Below are 15,378 nucleotides of genomic sequence, written 5' to 3' on the forward strand. Positions count from 1 at the left end.
AGGCGACCGCCCTATGGACGTTGACTGGACAAAACTTATCCTGCCCATCACCGCGACGATGCGGACCATATTTCGGTGTGCGTAGGTCTCCAGGAAAAGAAACGAGAGAGAGGGAAAAAAAAGGGGGGGGGGTGTTTTGGTTCAACCTGGAAGATGATCGTCATCTCGTCGCCGAGTCCCGTCCCTTCATTCCATCCATCCTGTGTAAAAGCTGGTCCGGGCAAACCGTGCTTTTCCCCGTCCGTCCCCATTACATTTCAGTTCCTCGAACCTACTATGCCACTCCAAATACCAAGCATTCATTCGTTGGGTTTCTGCTGCCCAACATCAGCAGCCAATACCGTTTGGATTCCTTGACCTGCAACACTGCAAGTCGCTCGCGCTGCGCCTCGCCGACTTTGTAGAGCCTTGATTACCTCAGCGTGGTGGCTGCGAGCCATTTTCTCGAAGGTCAGGCGAACCATGTCTCAATGCATGTAGATTGGGACCAGCCAGACCTACCTAGGCACGGTAGGGTAGCACAAGCATGCTACTCGTGCGTACCCGCCCCCACCTTAATTGGATTCATTTTGGGTGCTGTTTGCGAGAGGCTTGACCGGCCAGCCACGACAGAGACGGCTTGCTGCCCTTCAATGTCGACATCAGCAATGGGACGGTGCGGGAGCACGTTTTGCCGACCACGCCGGTTTTCGCGTGCTGATTCGCTGTTTCCAGCTCGCAACGGCGCACCACCGTCCTGTCTCCGAGGTACCATCCTCTTCGGCGCGGCGGCTTGCAGTCGAGGTCGCCGCCCAGTTCGAGACCATCTCGGCCCCGTCCAGTCGCCGGAATCGTGCGCGTAGCCGCGCTGTCAGCCATCGCTGACACCTCCGCAGCTCCCCCAGTACATGCACCATGTATCCAAGAAGCGCCCCGACACCGCCGAAGAACGTCATTGTTGCAAGACCGATACAAAACCCTCACGGATAATTGTGGTAACAAGTACAATTTTGACTCGGATTCGGGAAGTCTCAATCCAAGCTATGGTCCACTTCTACCCCAGCCTGTCAATCCTTCCCTCCGTATCTGCCATAAGGATGTAGGATCAACCACTCCAATGGGCAAGTCCAACTGATGAATAGCGTCGCCATGGGAGCCGATGATACCGGGACACAGCGGTTGACTTTCAACCCGAAGTGAGTATGAAGTAGTATACTCCAACGTGGAGACGACCCTTTCCCAGGCCCGGATTACACGAGGCTCCAGGTTCATTTCCCAAGTACCACGCCAGACGATCGAAGTTTTCCCAAAATCCCGACGGTATATAAATGCGCAAGCTTGTCCCTTCCCACCGTTCCATAGGGCCATAGTGTGCAGCTTCGGCATTTGAAGTGCAGCTGCCCCAGCATCTTCCAAGAGATTGGAAACCTTCCAACGATCCTCCGCCTGAGTGAGTAGTCGCGACGTGAGGACGAGGGACTGCAGCTGGCCCCAGGTCCATAGTGGCTGACGCGCTTGGAAGAAATGCCATGCATCGACCATGAATGAAACGGAAAGTTGTTGGAGGTCGAGGCTTCTATACGCAAAAGCCGCACCGACCGTAGGTTCCGCGATCCGGATAGGGTCGGTCTGATCAATCGTTCCTTGAAGGACTGTGATAAAGTCGTCGTTGTAATCTTCGAAGATTGATAATCTCTTGAGCCCCTTTGGTAAATGCGCATCGATCATGGTCTTATACTCTACAGTATAGACGTTAATAGCTAGAGCCTTTCCTTCCGAGAAGCGTAAGATGCGGTGAGGGGGTACTTGATATTCATAGGATTGCTTACCCTTGTCATAATACCGTTGTTGCATTCTACCCCATACTTGCCATGGCTCATAGACTATACATTCCAGTCGAGGAAGCTTGTCTAATAGAAGCCTCAAAGCTCTAATGTTAAGCCGACGACGGAACTGTCGACGTAGTACAAGCTTCGTGACCACGTGAAGTACAGGGAGTTCTTCCCGGGAAGTCAACCGAACCTCCTCGTAGAGTCGCCGCAAAGAAACATGGCAAGGAGCAGCAACCTGTTGACCGTCGACCCAACCATGTTTTGGATCGTGTATAAATTCCTGCAGATGGTTTTTCGGATCGAAAAGGATATCTTTATCCTCGTCATCGGTTCCGAAATAAAAGTTCTTGAAGTAGTGTTCCGTGTCGCTAGGGGATTGTGCGCTAAGCTCCAATGCCAACCCATCGCCGGCTGGGTTCCAGGTGCTTAAGATAGTAAAGAGTTTCGAGATCGCTCGACTGATGATGGTGTTGTTGCTTGACATCCACGACTCCGACTCCATCCATTGACAACTTCGACAGGTGTATGGTCGGAGCTCTATGTTCAGCCAGATGTGCCTTACGAGGCTCCTCTGTCGACTGACCATGTGTTCCAAGTTATTTAGGGAAGATGCTCCCAGCTTCAGTCGACCGAAGTTCTTCTTCTCGATGAACTCCGCCCATTCGTTGCAGACTGAAGCATAAGAAGCCAGGGCACGGTGTTCCTGTGGAAGTAATTCCAGGATCATGAGGCGTATCTCCATCGGTAAGGAAGGCCAGAGTAAGGTGCTCGCCATGATGAAGGTAGTTCGACGATTGATGGTGATGGAGATGCAAAGATTTTGATAGCAGGTTTTGTGTTGCAATGGTGCCTTTTATACTCCAAGTTTGGTGGCACGAAACTTTATGAATCTCGCCATCCGTGGGACTTACTCAAGGTTGGGAACCTTACGACCGCCACTGGAAACCTTCGACCCACGAGTGGAAGGGGAAAACTGGCCTCGCCTAGGAACCAAGGAGCTACGGGGAGGGCAGGGAGGTCTAAAAGAGCACGCGTCGCCCGCTTGGAACCTTCTCCTCAAGTTGTAGCAAGCTCTCTTCTCCTCAAGTTGTAGTAAACTCTTCAGGGACTTGATAAAACCATTTAAGCTCTCGAGCTCACCCCGTTACACCCTCGGCGACATGGAGAGGCTCAGAATACGTACTGAGGCGACGATGGCCTATCAGGGCTATCGAACCTTGGTTGTGATGGCTAGGGCTCGAGCGCACGTGGTGAATCAGTATTTAGAGGGTGGATCACCTGAGGGCCAACCACCAGGCGTGTCCCCCTGATCCAGTCTACCTGGGAGCTTGCAGTCCCTTTGGGACTCAGCGCAGCTGCCTGCCATGGGATGCCCGCAGTCATGAGTCCATCTCAACAGTCGCAAGCTTACGAAGCCCTGCTCACGACTATTTTGCCACTTCCAGGACCCCTGATGGCCGGCCAAAATCGCGAACGCGTTCTGCAGGAGCGGCAGGGCGGTCTTGCAGACAGTTGTGTCCGCCCATGAAGAGCTAGCCGACCACTTGGGTTGTGATTGTGACAATGGTCGACCAGCAACCAGCTATCCTCCACCAGAGGAGTCCTCGTTGACCTGGCATATCGAGACAAGAATCAAGAGAAAATAGGAGAAATCGGTAAATGGTAGATGCTGGGCCTGTTGGATGTCCCCGGGCCGTACACTGGGATTGGAAGATGGCGGCGTGGGGAAGCTCTAGCCAGGCGCCGAAAACAGGGCCAAGGCCTAAGTTTGGGGCTTTCGAAATTGGGCTCTTTCAGGCTGCTCATCTCAGCATCCGAAAACGGATTTTGGTGGGCTTGAGTTTCTCGTCTCTGTTTGTTGTGGCATGAGGCTCAAAAGGCGGTGAATAGGACAGTACATGCAGGTGTTGCGTACCGCCGCAAACACCACGTCCAACAATGGCTTGGCGATGGGCTGCCTAGACGTTAGGCATGCGGATTATGGCGACACAACAGGCCGGGGAAGTCGTCCGGAGAACCAGCGCGTACCATGTATGCGGTACACAGTATCTACCTTTGCTTTCGGAGGCCCTAGAGATGACGCGCAGCAATAATCGCTGCGTGGCGAAGCCACTTTCTTGCCAGGGTCGCCGTCGTCGCCTTACACCGAGATTGTCTCCAAGGTGAAACAGTGCTGGCGCAGTAAAGAGCCCTGCCGGGATGTGCTCAGTCCCATTCCAAGGTTGGCAGCAGGGCTGAAATTTCTGACCCAACCCGGTCGCACGGAGTGACTCGACTGGTTCGCCGTGTGGCCCCGCCGCTGAAAGCCTGGCTGACCCTTGCGCCGGGATATTGTTGACGCCAAGCTGCAACGGAAATGGTGAATGTGGACTTGACCGGGAGTATCGGCCTGGGTTCTGCACAAGGCGCACAATTATACTGCAGTATATCCGGTGCCTATTGATGACGGTGAGGAAGGTAGGTATCTAAGGCGGTTGTAAGTGGTGTCGAAGACCTGAGGTGACATGCACAGGGGGGGTTTGAAAAGCACGGACCCCCGAGTAATCGGTGCTGGCTTCCGATTGCCGATGATGCCACCTTCCAAATTCCATATCAACTGGCCAAATATTGAATTCAGGTTAGCATAGATGTTGCCCCAACCAAACTGGCCTTAACCAACCCTCGTCTTCTGCTACATGTGAGGGAGAAGATGTCACCAGCGGCACAATGCGCCGTCTAAATCTTGTCCTGCTCGCCAGCCTGCAGCTCTGCAGAGCTCGCCAGCCTCGTTTCAGCGTCCACGATGACCTGCTAGCTTATCCTCAGTTTGAGATAGTCTTCCCAGATTCATACATCTCCGAGTCCGACGCGCTGGCCCTCCTCCGAAGCGCTGGAGATCCCCATCCGACATATGCCGCCGAATTCTCCTCGCCGTCCGATCTCACGAGCAAGTTCGCCGCCGACCTCAGCCGCAGCGGAGGAGATGCCGACGACGGCAGTTCGCAGGTCTCCGAGACATACGAGTTCATCAATGCACCGCCGTCGCGGTACCTCTGCGCGATTCCGGTCCTAGCGCCGCCGCCCGCCCCGAACCAGACGGCCAACGAGCTGGCAAGGGAAGAGGAGGAACGAGAGCTCAGTCGAGCATCGGCCAAGGGCTGGGAGCTGATGAGCGGTCTCGATGGCCAATGCCTCTACTTTGTATCAGGCTGGTGGAGCTATAGCTTCTGCTACGGCAAGGAGATTGTACAGTTCCATTCGCTGCCGGCCAGCGGCAAGAGCGGCGGGCCGCCGACGAGGGACCCAAAGAGCTCGGAATACGTCCTGGGGAGGGCGCTTCACGACAGTCACCAGCTAGACCACACACGGTCGGACCACCAGCGGCACGCGAACGAACGGACAGGGCAGCAGCAACATGACGCCCCGGGCGGCGGTGCCGACGCCAACACACCCTCGACCATCCACCCCCCTCCCAACACGGAGCTCCTGGTCAAGGACAACCAGCGCTATCTGGTGCAGCGGCTCGACGGCGGCACCCTGTGCGACCTGACGGGCCGCGAGCGCACCATCGAGGTGCAGTACCACTGCGCGCCGCACCTCACCGGCGACCGCATCGGCTGGATCAAGGAGGTGACGGCCTGCGCGTACCTCATGGTCGTCCAGACGCCGCGCCTGTGCAGCGACGCCGCCTTCCTGCCCCCCAAGGACGCCCGCGCCCACCCCATCAGCTGCCGCGCCGTCCTCGGCACCGACGAGGAGGCCGAGCGCTGGCGCGCCGCCAAGAACAACGCCGAGGCCGCCGAGATGATGATCGGCAGCGGCGCCAAGGACAACACGCCGCAGCCGCACAAGGCCGGCGGCGGCAAGGCCAATAGCGGCAAGATGAAGAGCAAGAGCCACCTGTACAGCCAGAGCCAGAACCAGCACGCCGGCGCGACCATCGGCGGCGTCGTGGTGGGCGGGCGCCGGGTGCTCGGGACCGGGACCGACGGGAAGCCTGCGGCCCGTCTGCCTCCACCGCGGCGGTTCGCGTCGTGGGGCGGTGCGGGGGGGCCCCTGGTGGAGGTGCTGGCCAAGGCGAACAGCAAGGCCGAGGGCGGCGGGCTGGAGCTGCTGAGCGACGAGGAGCTGAAGAACCTGGACCTCAACCCCGAGACCGTCGAGGAGCTGCGCCGGGAGCTGCAGAAGATGGCCGGCGACAGGGGGTGGAAGCTCGAGGTCGTCGAGGTGCCCGGCGAGAACCTCGAGTTCAGGGGCGTCGTGGAGGAAGATGACGGGGACGACGACGACGACGACGACGGGGACGACGGGGCCGTGGCGGAGGGTTGGGCTGGGGGTGGTGGCGGGCGGGGACGAGAAGAGCGCCATAACAAGGCGGGTAAGGGGGGTGGTGGTGGCGGTTACGAGGAGGAGGATGAGGGTAGCGAGGAGAAGTTCTTCAGGGAAGAGCTGTGACGGGATCGTCGTAAGTGGTTGGTGGGCAGTCTGGAGCCTCTTTAGAATACAAGCATGATATGATAATGGACGTGTTTTCCTGGCGTCTACTCCGTCGTTCCCTATCCGCTTTGCGCCAACGGCCCGTGACGGGACCAATGAACAGGGAGTATCATTCTGAGTAGTCCGCCTTTACCCTCTACGTAACCATCCATGGATATCATCAACCAGACCTGGACGTTCCTAGGAAGCGGGATCTTCCCACGATCCATGGCCCTGGACCACCAATGGTTCTCTTGCTGGGTGGCCGGGCCCTGAACATCTTGGTTTTCCCAACCCCTGGGCGCGGATCTGATGTTAGCCGCTTCAGCTCCTGCGCTATATAAGCACTACTTGACACTAAACCTTCCACGTACGACCATACCCAGTGGAGAACTCGGGATCCCGTCCGCTCTCCCATAGATAAGCCACTGAGGGCCGGATCAGTAGTTGGGTCGGTGACGACCAGCGAATCCCCGGTGTTGTACGTTTTCTTTTTTTTCTTTTCTTTTTTTGAAGGCCAATTTTCGGGCACCCTTCTTCGTTTATCTTCCCCCACACCTTGGAAAACTCGACATTGGCATTCCTTGAATCGGGCGATTGGTCTAGAGGTATGATTCGTGTTTCGGGTGGGAAAACCCTCACATTTGTTGTGAATATACGAGGTCCCGGGTTCAAATCCCGGATCGCCCCTTTTTTTTTCCCTCGTCTTTTGTTTCCTCACGCCATGATATGGGGAAGGAGAGTTGACATCTGGAAGGGTTGTGTGTCTTTTAACCACATATCTAAAGCTCCTATCAGTGTGTAGACACAAGTTTAGAGCTTAGTGGCATAGACAGGTCTCCTTAGTTTGTGAGAGTGGTGCAGTAGTTTAGGCGTAAGATGACGAGATTGTTAGCTACAGAGGTGGAAAGCCATTGCGGATTTCTATCTTCTGTTCTGTTGAAAAAAATGTGGCAGCGAACTTGGGACTTCAGGTATCTCATGGAGGTTCTTTTGAGCCGTTGAAAATGTTGCCAACGACGACAATGGAAGCAACACCTCCCAGCTTGTGTTGATGCAATGCTAAGGGTGACACGAGTAAGCACCAAGCAGGTGATATGCTGGGAGATCATGTACAGGCGAGGGATGCTGGAACGGGATGACTTGGTAAGAGTAGGACCCTTATGACAGCAAAGTAGAGGGTCTTCAGGGTTATGTTATGTTACATGACCCCAATATGGTCACCTCCTTCCCGGCCAGCTCAGGCCTGGCCCAGCTTCAGCCCATAGCCTCGCTAGAAGTCGTCAACTGTAACCGAGGGGCCCAGTGTGTCTCTTCGAGGATGAAGATCTATACCTGTTTCTTAGGCCCTGTTCGCATAGTTGTAAATGCTGCAAAACTGTTAGCGCCACCAGGTACCAATTCGATGCATATGGACCACGCAAACTACACACCTTACATCCTCCTCGTTTTCCGGGGGTTTCAGCCCTTCGTCTGCTACCTTTCGCGTGCCGGTCACGTTCACGGGCCCTCTATTGGCGACCAACATCTTCGGAGCCCAGCCTCATCTTGTTCGTCCTCAATGAACGCATGTTCGGGGAGGAAGAGCGCGACGTTTTAGAAGGAAGATGACCGATCCATCGATAACTGAGGACTCAGTTTGATCGCGAATTGATTCTCCATCTGTAACAACAACCTATCTCAGCATCATAACCACTTTCCGAAAGACAAAGCGGCGTTCATTGCAACAGGGCAGTCAATGGACGTCCTGATGATCCGTGTCCCAAGAATCTAAGCTTCTACACCAGGCATATTGGCACAGCAGTTAAGTTAAAGCAGTGGTGGAGTTGACTCGTGTATGCTCAATCAGTCTGATCCTTTCAGCCTTGCATTGTCCAGGTTCTGCATCTCTTCGCGACAAAACTCTCTTAAGTAACCCATTTAGTTTCGCCAGAGTCGCTAAATGCTCTGAGTGCTTTGTGTCTCGTGGCACAGAATAGAGATAAGCTTCCCAGACGCCAGTTCGAGTAAGAAAAGGATGGAAAAGACAGTTAGTAGCTTTAAGCCAATGCAGCCAGCGTCTGTTTGGAGCTAAAAATGATTTTAAAACAAAAGAAACCATGCTCTGTCAAATGCCAGACGAAAAAGCGGCGAAGGAAAAGGCATGGGCAAAAAAATAAATGGGATGCAAAAATGAATCGAATTCTGGCGTTGCCAGATGAGGTTTCCAAAGATTGGGGTAATGGAGTATTTTGGGCCAACCCACGGTCACATCTGGTAAAAGACAAGGTATGAGTTCGGTTGGGAGGTCCCACTCCAGTTCAAATTGGTCGATATTTGGGTTTATATACCCCCGAGTAGGTAGCCCCATTTTATCAGCACGTGATCACCTCAACTGTGCGCAGACAGGGCAAGACTTCAGCAATCACAACAGGGGACAAGGTACCTACCTTGGGGGCACACACGGAAAGCTGGAATGGAAGTTAGTTGATCTTTATTCATCGCTTAATGTCTTCTCAGCGCCCATACAGGCGAAGCATTACCTCCAACAAGGGGGCTCATATCCCAAGCCCCTTGATGCATAACCTATTTTTCCCTGTCCTGAAAGTTTTGACCCCATAGCACCGTCTATGCCCAGCATTATCCCCAAGTGCAACCCAAGACAAGAGCTAGACAGAGAACCCCACCTATAACTGCTCTGCAAACATATATATATATATATATATACAAACCATGATCGCTACAAGTAAGCAACCCTACTCGAATTGATCCCCACACAGCAGGAACCAAACCCCAAGGCAGGGACCAGGGGGAGGGGCCCGGGCCCTCTTCCCTAGATGCGCCCCCCCTCGACGACCTCGCGCTCCAATATCTCAACCTCCCCGGTCTCGGCGGTCCGCCTGCGCTCCATGACCCACCGCGTCTCCCCGCTGCCGCTCTCCTCCTCCTTGGTGTACGAGATGCTGTCCGCCGACCCCTTGTGGCGGTGGCCCATCCCCGAGGCCCGCACCTGCTGCACCTGCGGGGACGTCACCGCCGGCGAGGTGGGGGACATCGCGGCCTCGCGCTCGCCTGAGACCGGGCCGGTCTTCATCCACAGGCCCGACCCGGCAAGGCTGGTTTGGCCGGTTGCCGTGGGACTGACGTACTCGGCCGAAGTCGTTTCCTCGGCCTCTAGGACGGGAGGGCAGGAGCCGCCGGGGGCTGTTGGCGACGGGGCTCGATGTGCCTGTCCTGGTGGCGAGAACAACGGTGATGGGCCCCCAATCACGCCGAGGGGTATAGCCGGTATCTGTGGTGGCGGCGAGGAGGGAAGCGGGGGAGGTATCGACATGGTTAGCGTCGGGCTGCCTGAGCAGCTCGCGGTATCAGAGTTGCTCCAGAGGGAGAAAGACGAGTTCTTCCTCATGTGTCCCAGCCCCGATCCTACGCCCTGTAGGCCGGACCCGAGAGGCGAGCTTCCCCCTTCGCCGGGAAGTCCGGCGCCGCGATCCGACATGGGGCTCCCCTCGCGCGAGCTAACCAGGCTAGCCTGCGATCCACCCCATGCTTTGGACCGGAGGCGCAGCAGAGCAGAGAGGCTCAAGTTGTCATCGTCGGCCATCATGGCAAGCTGCGCGAGGCCGGGGCTCTGGATGGGGCCCGCACTGCCACCGCCGCTCCCAACGACACCACTCGGCAGGGCGAGACTCATGACTGAATTTCGGTTGGAATATTCGGAGCGTTCAGTGATTGGAGTCAGATTCGGCTCTCTACACACGATCCGCCCGCTGGTCGACCGGTTGAGACTACCAGCGGGGCCGAAGTAGCCTCCATTGGCGTATTGGTAGAGGTTCTCAGCGCTTAGAGACTTTGGCGGAGACGACGTGGCGGAGGACGATGAGGAGGGGGGGAGGTGGGCATGGTTGTTCTGAGACTGATTGATGGGCGCCAAATAAAAACCAAACTCCTGCCCATAGAAGCCATCAAGATCATTGGCCAGGGCACTGGCGTTCGCCTCGGCGATGATGGCCTCGTCGTCAAAGTCGAAGTCGTCGAGATTTGGAGAAAAGTCGTCGTCCTCATAGCCGTCAAGAGGATTTTCAGGATGTGAATGCGATTCGGACGAGTCCGTTGGAGAAGTTACCAGCACGTCGGCGGCAGGAGTAGGAGATGAACCCCTTCGGAATTTCCCTGACGCGGCAGCTTTCTGTGCTGCTTCAGCAAGAGCAGCCTGGTAGGCCATGTCCTGTCCTGTGACTGGTATCACTGGCTTGGGTTGTTCAATCCCGTGTTGCGCTGGTCCGGGATCCTCTTCCTGATCTTCCAGCCTTGGCGGGGGTGCAAGGGGTTGTAAACCAACACTCAGCGAGGTGTGAGCCGTCGACGGAGACACAGCGGACTGGGCCGATAGGCGCGATGTTGTTTCTGATTCGCGTTTTGCTGCTTCCGCTTGGGCAGCTCTCAACGACTGACCTTGGGCGAAGGCGCCTGGGATGGGACGACCATACGCGTCGGTGTCGTTCATGTCAAATATGGATTCGTCGAACGCCGTGCCATCGTACTCAAGCGTGAGCTCGCCTGCCAAACCCTCATCGAAGTATAGGTCGTCATCGTATTTGGTAGCAGCCCTGAGCGCGTCTACCGTTTGCAATTGCTGACCTGGTTGGGGTGCCGCTGCACCATCGTCGCCCCGAGCTTCAATGTCGAGCCCCTGGATGCCAAGCCCCGAAATAGCCTTGTCGAGCTTCGAGTGGAGATCTTGGCTGGAGAGAAAAAGGGGAGATGCCGATGGTGCCAAGTCCGGAGTGGTGTCCTTCGTCATGGCAAACCCTATGACCTTGCCATTTGCATCCCTAGGTGTAGGCAACATGCCAGGTGTGAGTGGGCTCGTTAATGACGATTGGGGATTCGACCTTTCAAACACAAAGCCTGCAAAGTTCTCCTGGTCATCGTCCGGGTCCATCTCTACCTCGTGGCGCTCCTCATGGCACTCTTCGTGCTGCTCCTCGTACTTCTCCTCGTACTGCTCCCCATACTGCTCCTCCTCGTAGGGCTCGTCGTCTTCAGCATCGGCATTAACGCCGGGAATCCTCTCTTCGAGCCCGTCATCCTCCATCATGGCATCATAATCGAAACCTTCGTCGTCAAAGTCATCGAATCTGGAGTCCCTCTGATGATCCACAACAACGTCCGTCGTCTTCTTCTCCAGCTCCCGTTGCCGGTGTCTCTCCTCGAGCAGCTTTTCCTGCTTGGCAGCCCCAATCATATCGAAACTGAATCTGGACGAAGTGCTCTTCATATGTTTGGGGATTGCCGATATCGTCGATTCCCTATTCGGGACCCTGGAGAGTGAGACGTTCCGTGAGTTGATTGTCCGAGCGGATGGTGTTGATTTGGGCGGTATTGATGCTTGTCTAGACGACGTGCTCGATGTGTTGGAAGCTGAGGTATGGAAGGATGAAGCGGTGCTGGCCGGCGGACGGGGCTCTTGGGGAAGACGTTTATTCAAGGAAAGGCGCCTGCTATCTGCCTGAGTCGGGTCGGGTTGATTGCTAGCCATGTCAGGCAGTCGTGAGGGCCCGAGATCTACAGGCTCGTCCCGGAGAGATTCCATCCTGGGGTTCTTGGTACCATCGTGCCTGCCAGTGTATGGAGCTGATTCCACTCCGTCAATTGATCCTGGCAATATTTGCGACTTGTCCAAATCGCTCGACGACCCCAGCGTAGTCGTGGATCCGCCGGTGAAGCCCTCACCAACTGTGTTAACCTTTCCTGGGCTAACTTTGCTTGGCCTTGGTGCGCCGAAGTCGTGGAATCTAGTGCCCCTTATGCGGGGGTCATAGGCTGGCGGGTCGGTTTGAGAACCTGGCGCAAGCGGCTTGGAATCGGGTGACTCCTGCGCTGTCCTGCGCCTCATCAACAAGGTAGACATGGGATTCTTCAGAAAAGGGAGGCCCTTCCGACCCTTCGGGGGTTCGGGGGCAGCAGTGGGCGCCGCGAGTGTCGTTATTGACTCGTTCGCTATTCGCATGCCGGATGGCCTCTTTCCCGCTACTCCTCCCGAGAACTGTTGACGGTCTGTTGGGGCGACAAACGAGGACCAAGGTTTTGGCTCCCGTTCCGCGACTGCGGGGGGCCTGGGTATTGAGGCCCCAGTATATATCGGCGGTGGAGGGGATTTCGCTCGAGAGAGACGGCTTTCGGGTACAGCCAAGTTTCCACGGGCAGTCCCGTTCGCCGGTGGCCCTTGGGAGCCTCGCTGATAATTATGCAATGCCATCCCGCCTATGAAACCCGAGTTCCCACCATTGTAAGCCTGGCGAGCTGGAGGAGAGCGCGAGAAACGGGAATCGGGTTGGTAATCGTCGCCAAAGCCAAGGCTCGACTCCGACTCGAAAGATGTAACTCGGGAAATGGGTGGGAGGGTCGGCGGCAGGTTCGAGGAATTGGGAGAGCGGGGGCGAGATTCTGGGCGAGGCGAGGCATCCTGTATCGTCGGCGGTTGTTCGTGAACCGGCGTTGACTCCCAAGGCGAAGACGACGCCTGTTCAGCAAGGGGGGAGGTAGGATTGGACGGGCCACCACGCCGATGGAAGCGGAGGTGGGTCAGCATGCTAGAAGGTGCGTGGAATGTGGTATCGTCCTCGTGATTGCTTTATACGGGCCTGAGATCGAGTGTGAACCCGGAGAGACAATGGCGCCGCAGCATCATCACCTCATCGACGCCAGTAATTTCGACGCGCTCCCTCGAGCGGGACGCGAGAGGGTCAAGGGATACACGGCAAGTGGCAGCGGGTATTTAAGGAGGAGGATGGACAAGATAAATAAATGTAGATAAATAACTAAGAATGAGGCAGCTGCGTCAGAAAGACTGGTTCATGGTGCTTGCATGATGTTTAGTCCGAGGCTCAAATCCCCAAGATCTTGCACCCCATCGAGTGTCCCTAAACTTGACGTGCAGTAATTAGTCCGTACCTGCTCCTCTCCTGTACTCGCTCCGCCCCACCAGCAAATACGAAGCACGTGACTGAACTCCGGACTGAGATGGGGCAGCCGTGCAGCCGGGTAGATACAGAAGGATGACCGGAACATTGAGAAAAGATGGAATTTTGACAGGTAGCTCCGAAGTACTACTCCGTATTGCACATGCCACATCGCCTCTTGAGTAAGCAGGCAGATGGGTGCCTATTTCTCTGCTGTCGATCGGCGGAATCGAGATTTGACGAAAACGGTGGCGGACTGTCATTTGGTCGATCCAAGACATTGGCTGGCAGCCGGTTTGGGCGGCTCAACGAAGAGAAGGGGCTGCTTCTTCTGCCTTGCCGTTCTCGGCTTTCAAATGGCACCGGAGAACCCGCCCGTAATGACCTGATGAGCACATCAGCCAATGCCCCTCGCCGAGCCCTACGACTTTAACCGTTCCCGGACGAGACACGGGACCGATAGTTGGGGAGCAACAACCTTCCATCTGGGCCCCCCTTTTCCATCTCTGACCTCGCAAGCGGCATACCTCCGCCTCGCGGTTGTACCGTCTGGGGCCGCGCTGGGCCACGAGTCCCACGCCATTAGGTGTCGGACGGAGTACACTGAGCAACCACGAGCTCCTGCGGTGGCTTGGGAAGCCTTCCCCTGCCAGCTGTTCTACCCTCCGCGTGGAGATGTCCCTCCCATCGCTTGACCGGCAGGGAAAGCATGGTTATTCGGTACTGCAACAAACGCCGTTCGAGGCCGCCATGCATTATCAAGCTCCAATGGGGTCGAGCCGTTGCCATAAAACTAGTCGGGCTCTGTCTGGTATCGTCATGAATTCCAAGCCGGCTAGTCAGTAAGTCGCTCCTCGACTCTGCCAAAGCAGCCATGTCTGCCTTTGAGTAGGGTAGTATTACATATGTTAAAAAACTTAACGCAGAGTGGAAGAAGAAGAAAAAATCCTCCTGTCTAGCTAGGTAGGCATACACCCCTTTCCATCCGTTCATCCCCCCATTCCAGCCGACTGATTTTTGGGTCGTGAAGTTGTAGACGTGAGCGAAATTCCTTAACAAAAAAACTCCTGATTCTTTTTGTAGTCCCTTTCCTTCAGCCAATGCATGCAGAAATAGCAAAATGCAAAGGTAAAAATGCAAGCCAGAAAACCTCGTCGCATAAGGCCGTGTCAGGACGCCGTTTCCCCCCTTCCTGTCTCCTCCCCAGTGGCGTTGCGTGGGATCACCTCGTGGAGGGGAGCCACGCGACCCTCAGATGCCGCCCTCCGGAACCGGATCCTCGTGCCTCGCCGTGCTCCCCTTGCCCCTCCAGGTGCTCACGGCCTTGATATTCGCCGCGGTCTTCTCCTGGTCGGTGCCGTAGGCGCGGGTGGTAAGCTTGATGAGGGTGTGCAGCGGCACGGGCAGCCAGGGGCTGTCCTCCTGGTTCTTCTGCATAAAGTAGGCGTAGATGCACCGGATGACGGCCTGGTGGCTGATGATGAGTATGTCCTCGCTGCGCTCGAGCTCCATGATGATGGGCTCGAGCCGGATGACCACGTCGCGGTACGACTCGCCGCCGCGGTAGCGGTAGTTGTACTTGTCCGCGTCGCGTGCCGCAAAGTCTTCGGGGAAGCGATCCTTAATCTCCTGGTAGGTGAGGCCGTCGCACACGCCCGCGTCAAGTTCGTCCAGCGCTTTCCACTGAAGTTGGTTGTAGTGCTTTGGGAGGAACCGCGCTGTCGAGATTGTCCGCTTCAGAGTGGAGGTCCAGACCGTAAGGGGGCGGTCATCCTAAAGCCAGGTCAGTGAGTGAAACAGGGAGGTCGGCATGCTTGGGAAGAGGCTAAAGCACATCCTGTCCTTGCCCAAGTGCCGCTCCGAGGTAGCATTTAACTTACACCAACTGACGCGCGAACGAGCTCCGGCAATTTACGCGCGTACTCCTCACCGCGGTGGGAGAGAACGGCGTCGCCGCCAATGCGGCCCTCCAAGTTCAGCATCGATTCGCCATGCTGCAAAACGTTAGTAACACATCCATTGGTTTATTCGAGGGCGGTGCGGTGCCGGGGGGGGGGGGGGGGGGGGGGGGGCAACTACCCACATAAACCAAAACCTACCCGGGCCCAAAAACCAGGTAATGTATTAAAAAAAAAAAACCCCCCTGGAAAAAAACATAAAAGCGTATT

General features: G+C 56.1%; 5 protein-coding genes and 1 non-coding gene across 6 annotated transcripts in view; 2 read left to right on the forward strand and 4 right to left on the reverse strand.

The window, feature by feature from the left end:
• Positions 1-671: 671 nt before the first annotated feature.
• QBC33DRAFT_31227 (uncharacterized protein) lies at positions 672-3,028 on the reverse strand. Its single transcript, XM_060423497.1, has 2 exons — positions 1,809-3,028; positions 672-1,718 (listed from the first exon to the last, which is right to left on the reverse strand). The coding sequence occupies exons 1-2, from the start codon at positions 2,584-2,586 to the stop codon at positions 1,021-1,023; spliced, it is 1,476 nt and encodes a 491-aa protein (XP_060289052.1). The 5' UTR covers positions 2,587-3,028; the 3' UTR covers positions 672-1,020.
• A 1,350-nt stretch (positions 3,029-4,378) lies between these two features.
• QBC33DRAFT_31225 (protein OS-9) lies at positions 4,379-6,334 on the forward strand. The gene has a single exon (XM_060423496.1). The coding sequence runs from the start codon at positions 4,518-4,520 to the stop codon at positions 6,243-6,245; it is 1,728 nt and encodes a 575-aa protein (XP_060289053.1). The 5' UTR covers positions 4,379-4,517; the 3' UTR covers positions 6,246-6,334.
• A 409-nt stretch (positions 6,335-6,743) lies between these two features.
• Positions 6,744-7,404, reverse strand: QBC33DRAFT_522629 (uncharacterized protein). The gene has a single exon (XM_060426553.1). The coding sequence runs from the start codon at positions 7,376-7,378 to the stop codon at positions 7,109-7,111; it is 270 nt and encodes an 89-aa protein (XP_060289054.1). The 5' UTR covers positions 7,379-7,404; the 3' UTR covers positions 6,744-7,108.
• QBC33DRAFT_t7 lies at positions 6,858-6,956 on the forward strand. The gene has a single exon. It is a non-coding gene; the product is annotated as a tRNA-Pro (tRNA).
• A 1,318-nt stretch (positions 7,405-8,722) lies between the features above and the next one.
• On the reverse strand, positions 8,723-13,225 carry QBC33DRAFT_522631 (uncharacterized protein). The gene has a single exon (XM_060426554.1). The coding sequence runs from the start codon at positions 12,838-12,840 to the stop codon at positions 9,079-9,081; it is 3,762 nt and encodes a 1,253-aa protein (XP_060289055.1). The 5' UTR covers positions 12,841-13,225; the 3' UTR covers positions 8,723-9,078.
• A 1,236-nt stretch (positions 13,226-14,461) lies between these two features.
• Positions 14,462-15,378, reverse strand: part of QBC33DRAFT_575279 (bifunctional 6-phosphofructo-2-kinase/fructose-2,6-bisphosphate 2-phosphatase) — a gene marked incomplete at both ends in the record, with an annotated part of 1,823 nt that continues 906 nt past the window's right edge. The window contains 2 exons of the mRNA XM_060430814.1: positions 14,462-14,983; positions 15,091-15,204. Of these exons, the coding sequence (XP_060289056.1) occupies positions 14,462-14,983; positions 15,091-15,204 (636 nt within the window). The remainder of the gene's footprint in view (positions 14,984-15,090; positions 15,205-15,378) is intronic.

This window comes from Phialemonium atrogriseum (assembly GCF_030411735.1).
Source record: "Phialemonium atrogriseum strain 8032-3 unplaced genomic scaffold QBC33scaffold_1, whole genome shotgun sequence".
Taxonomy (NCBI): Eukaryota; Fungi; Ascomycota; class Sordariomycetes; order Cephalothecales; family Cephalothecaceae; genus Phialemonium; species Phialemonium atrogriseum.

Bases quoted from the DNA above. Each gene is read 5' to 3' on its own strand.
- QBC33DRAFT_31227 (XM_060423497.1), bottom strand. From the start codon at position 2,586: ATGGCGAGCACCTTACTCTGGCCTTCCTTACCGATGGAGATACGCCTC. The intron at 1,719-1,808 runs GTAAGCAATCCT...TCTATACTGTAG, and splicing joins ACAACGGTATTATGACAAGG to AGTATAAGACCATGATCGAT.
- QBC33DRAFT_31225 (XM_060423496.1), top strand. From the start codon at position 4,518: ATGCGCCGTCTAAATCTTGTCCTGCTCGCCAGCCTGCAGCTCTGCAGA.
- QBC33DRAFT_522629 (XM_060426553.1), bottom strand. From the start codon at position 7,378: ATGATCTCCCAGCATATCACCTGCTTGGTGCTTACTCGTGTCACCCTT.
- QBC33DRAFT_522631 (XM_060426554.1), bottom strand. From the start codon at position 12,840: ATGCTGACCCACCTCCGCTTCCATCGGCGTGGTGGCCCGTCCAATCCT.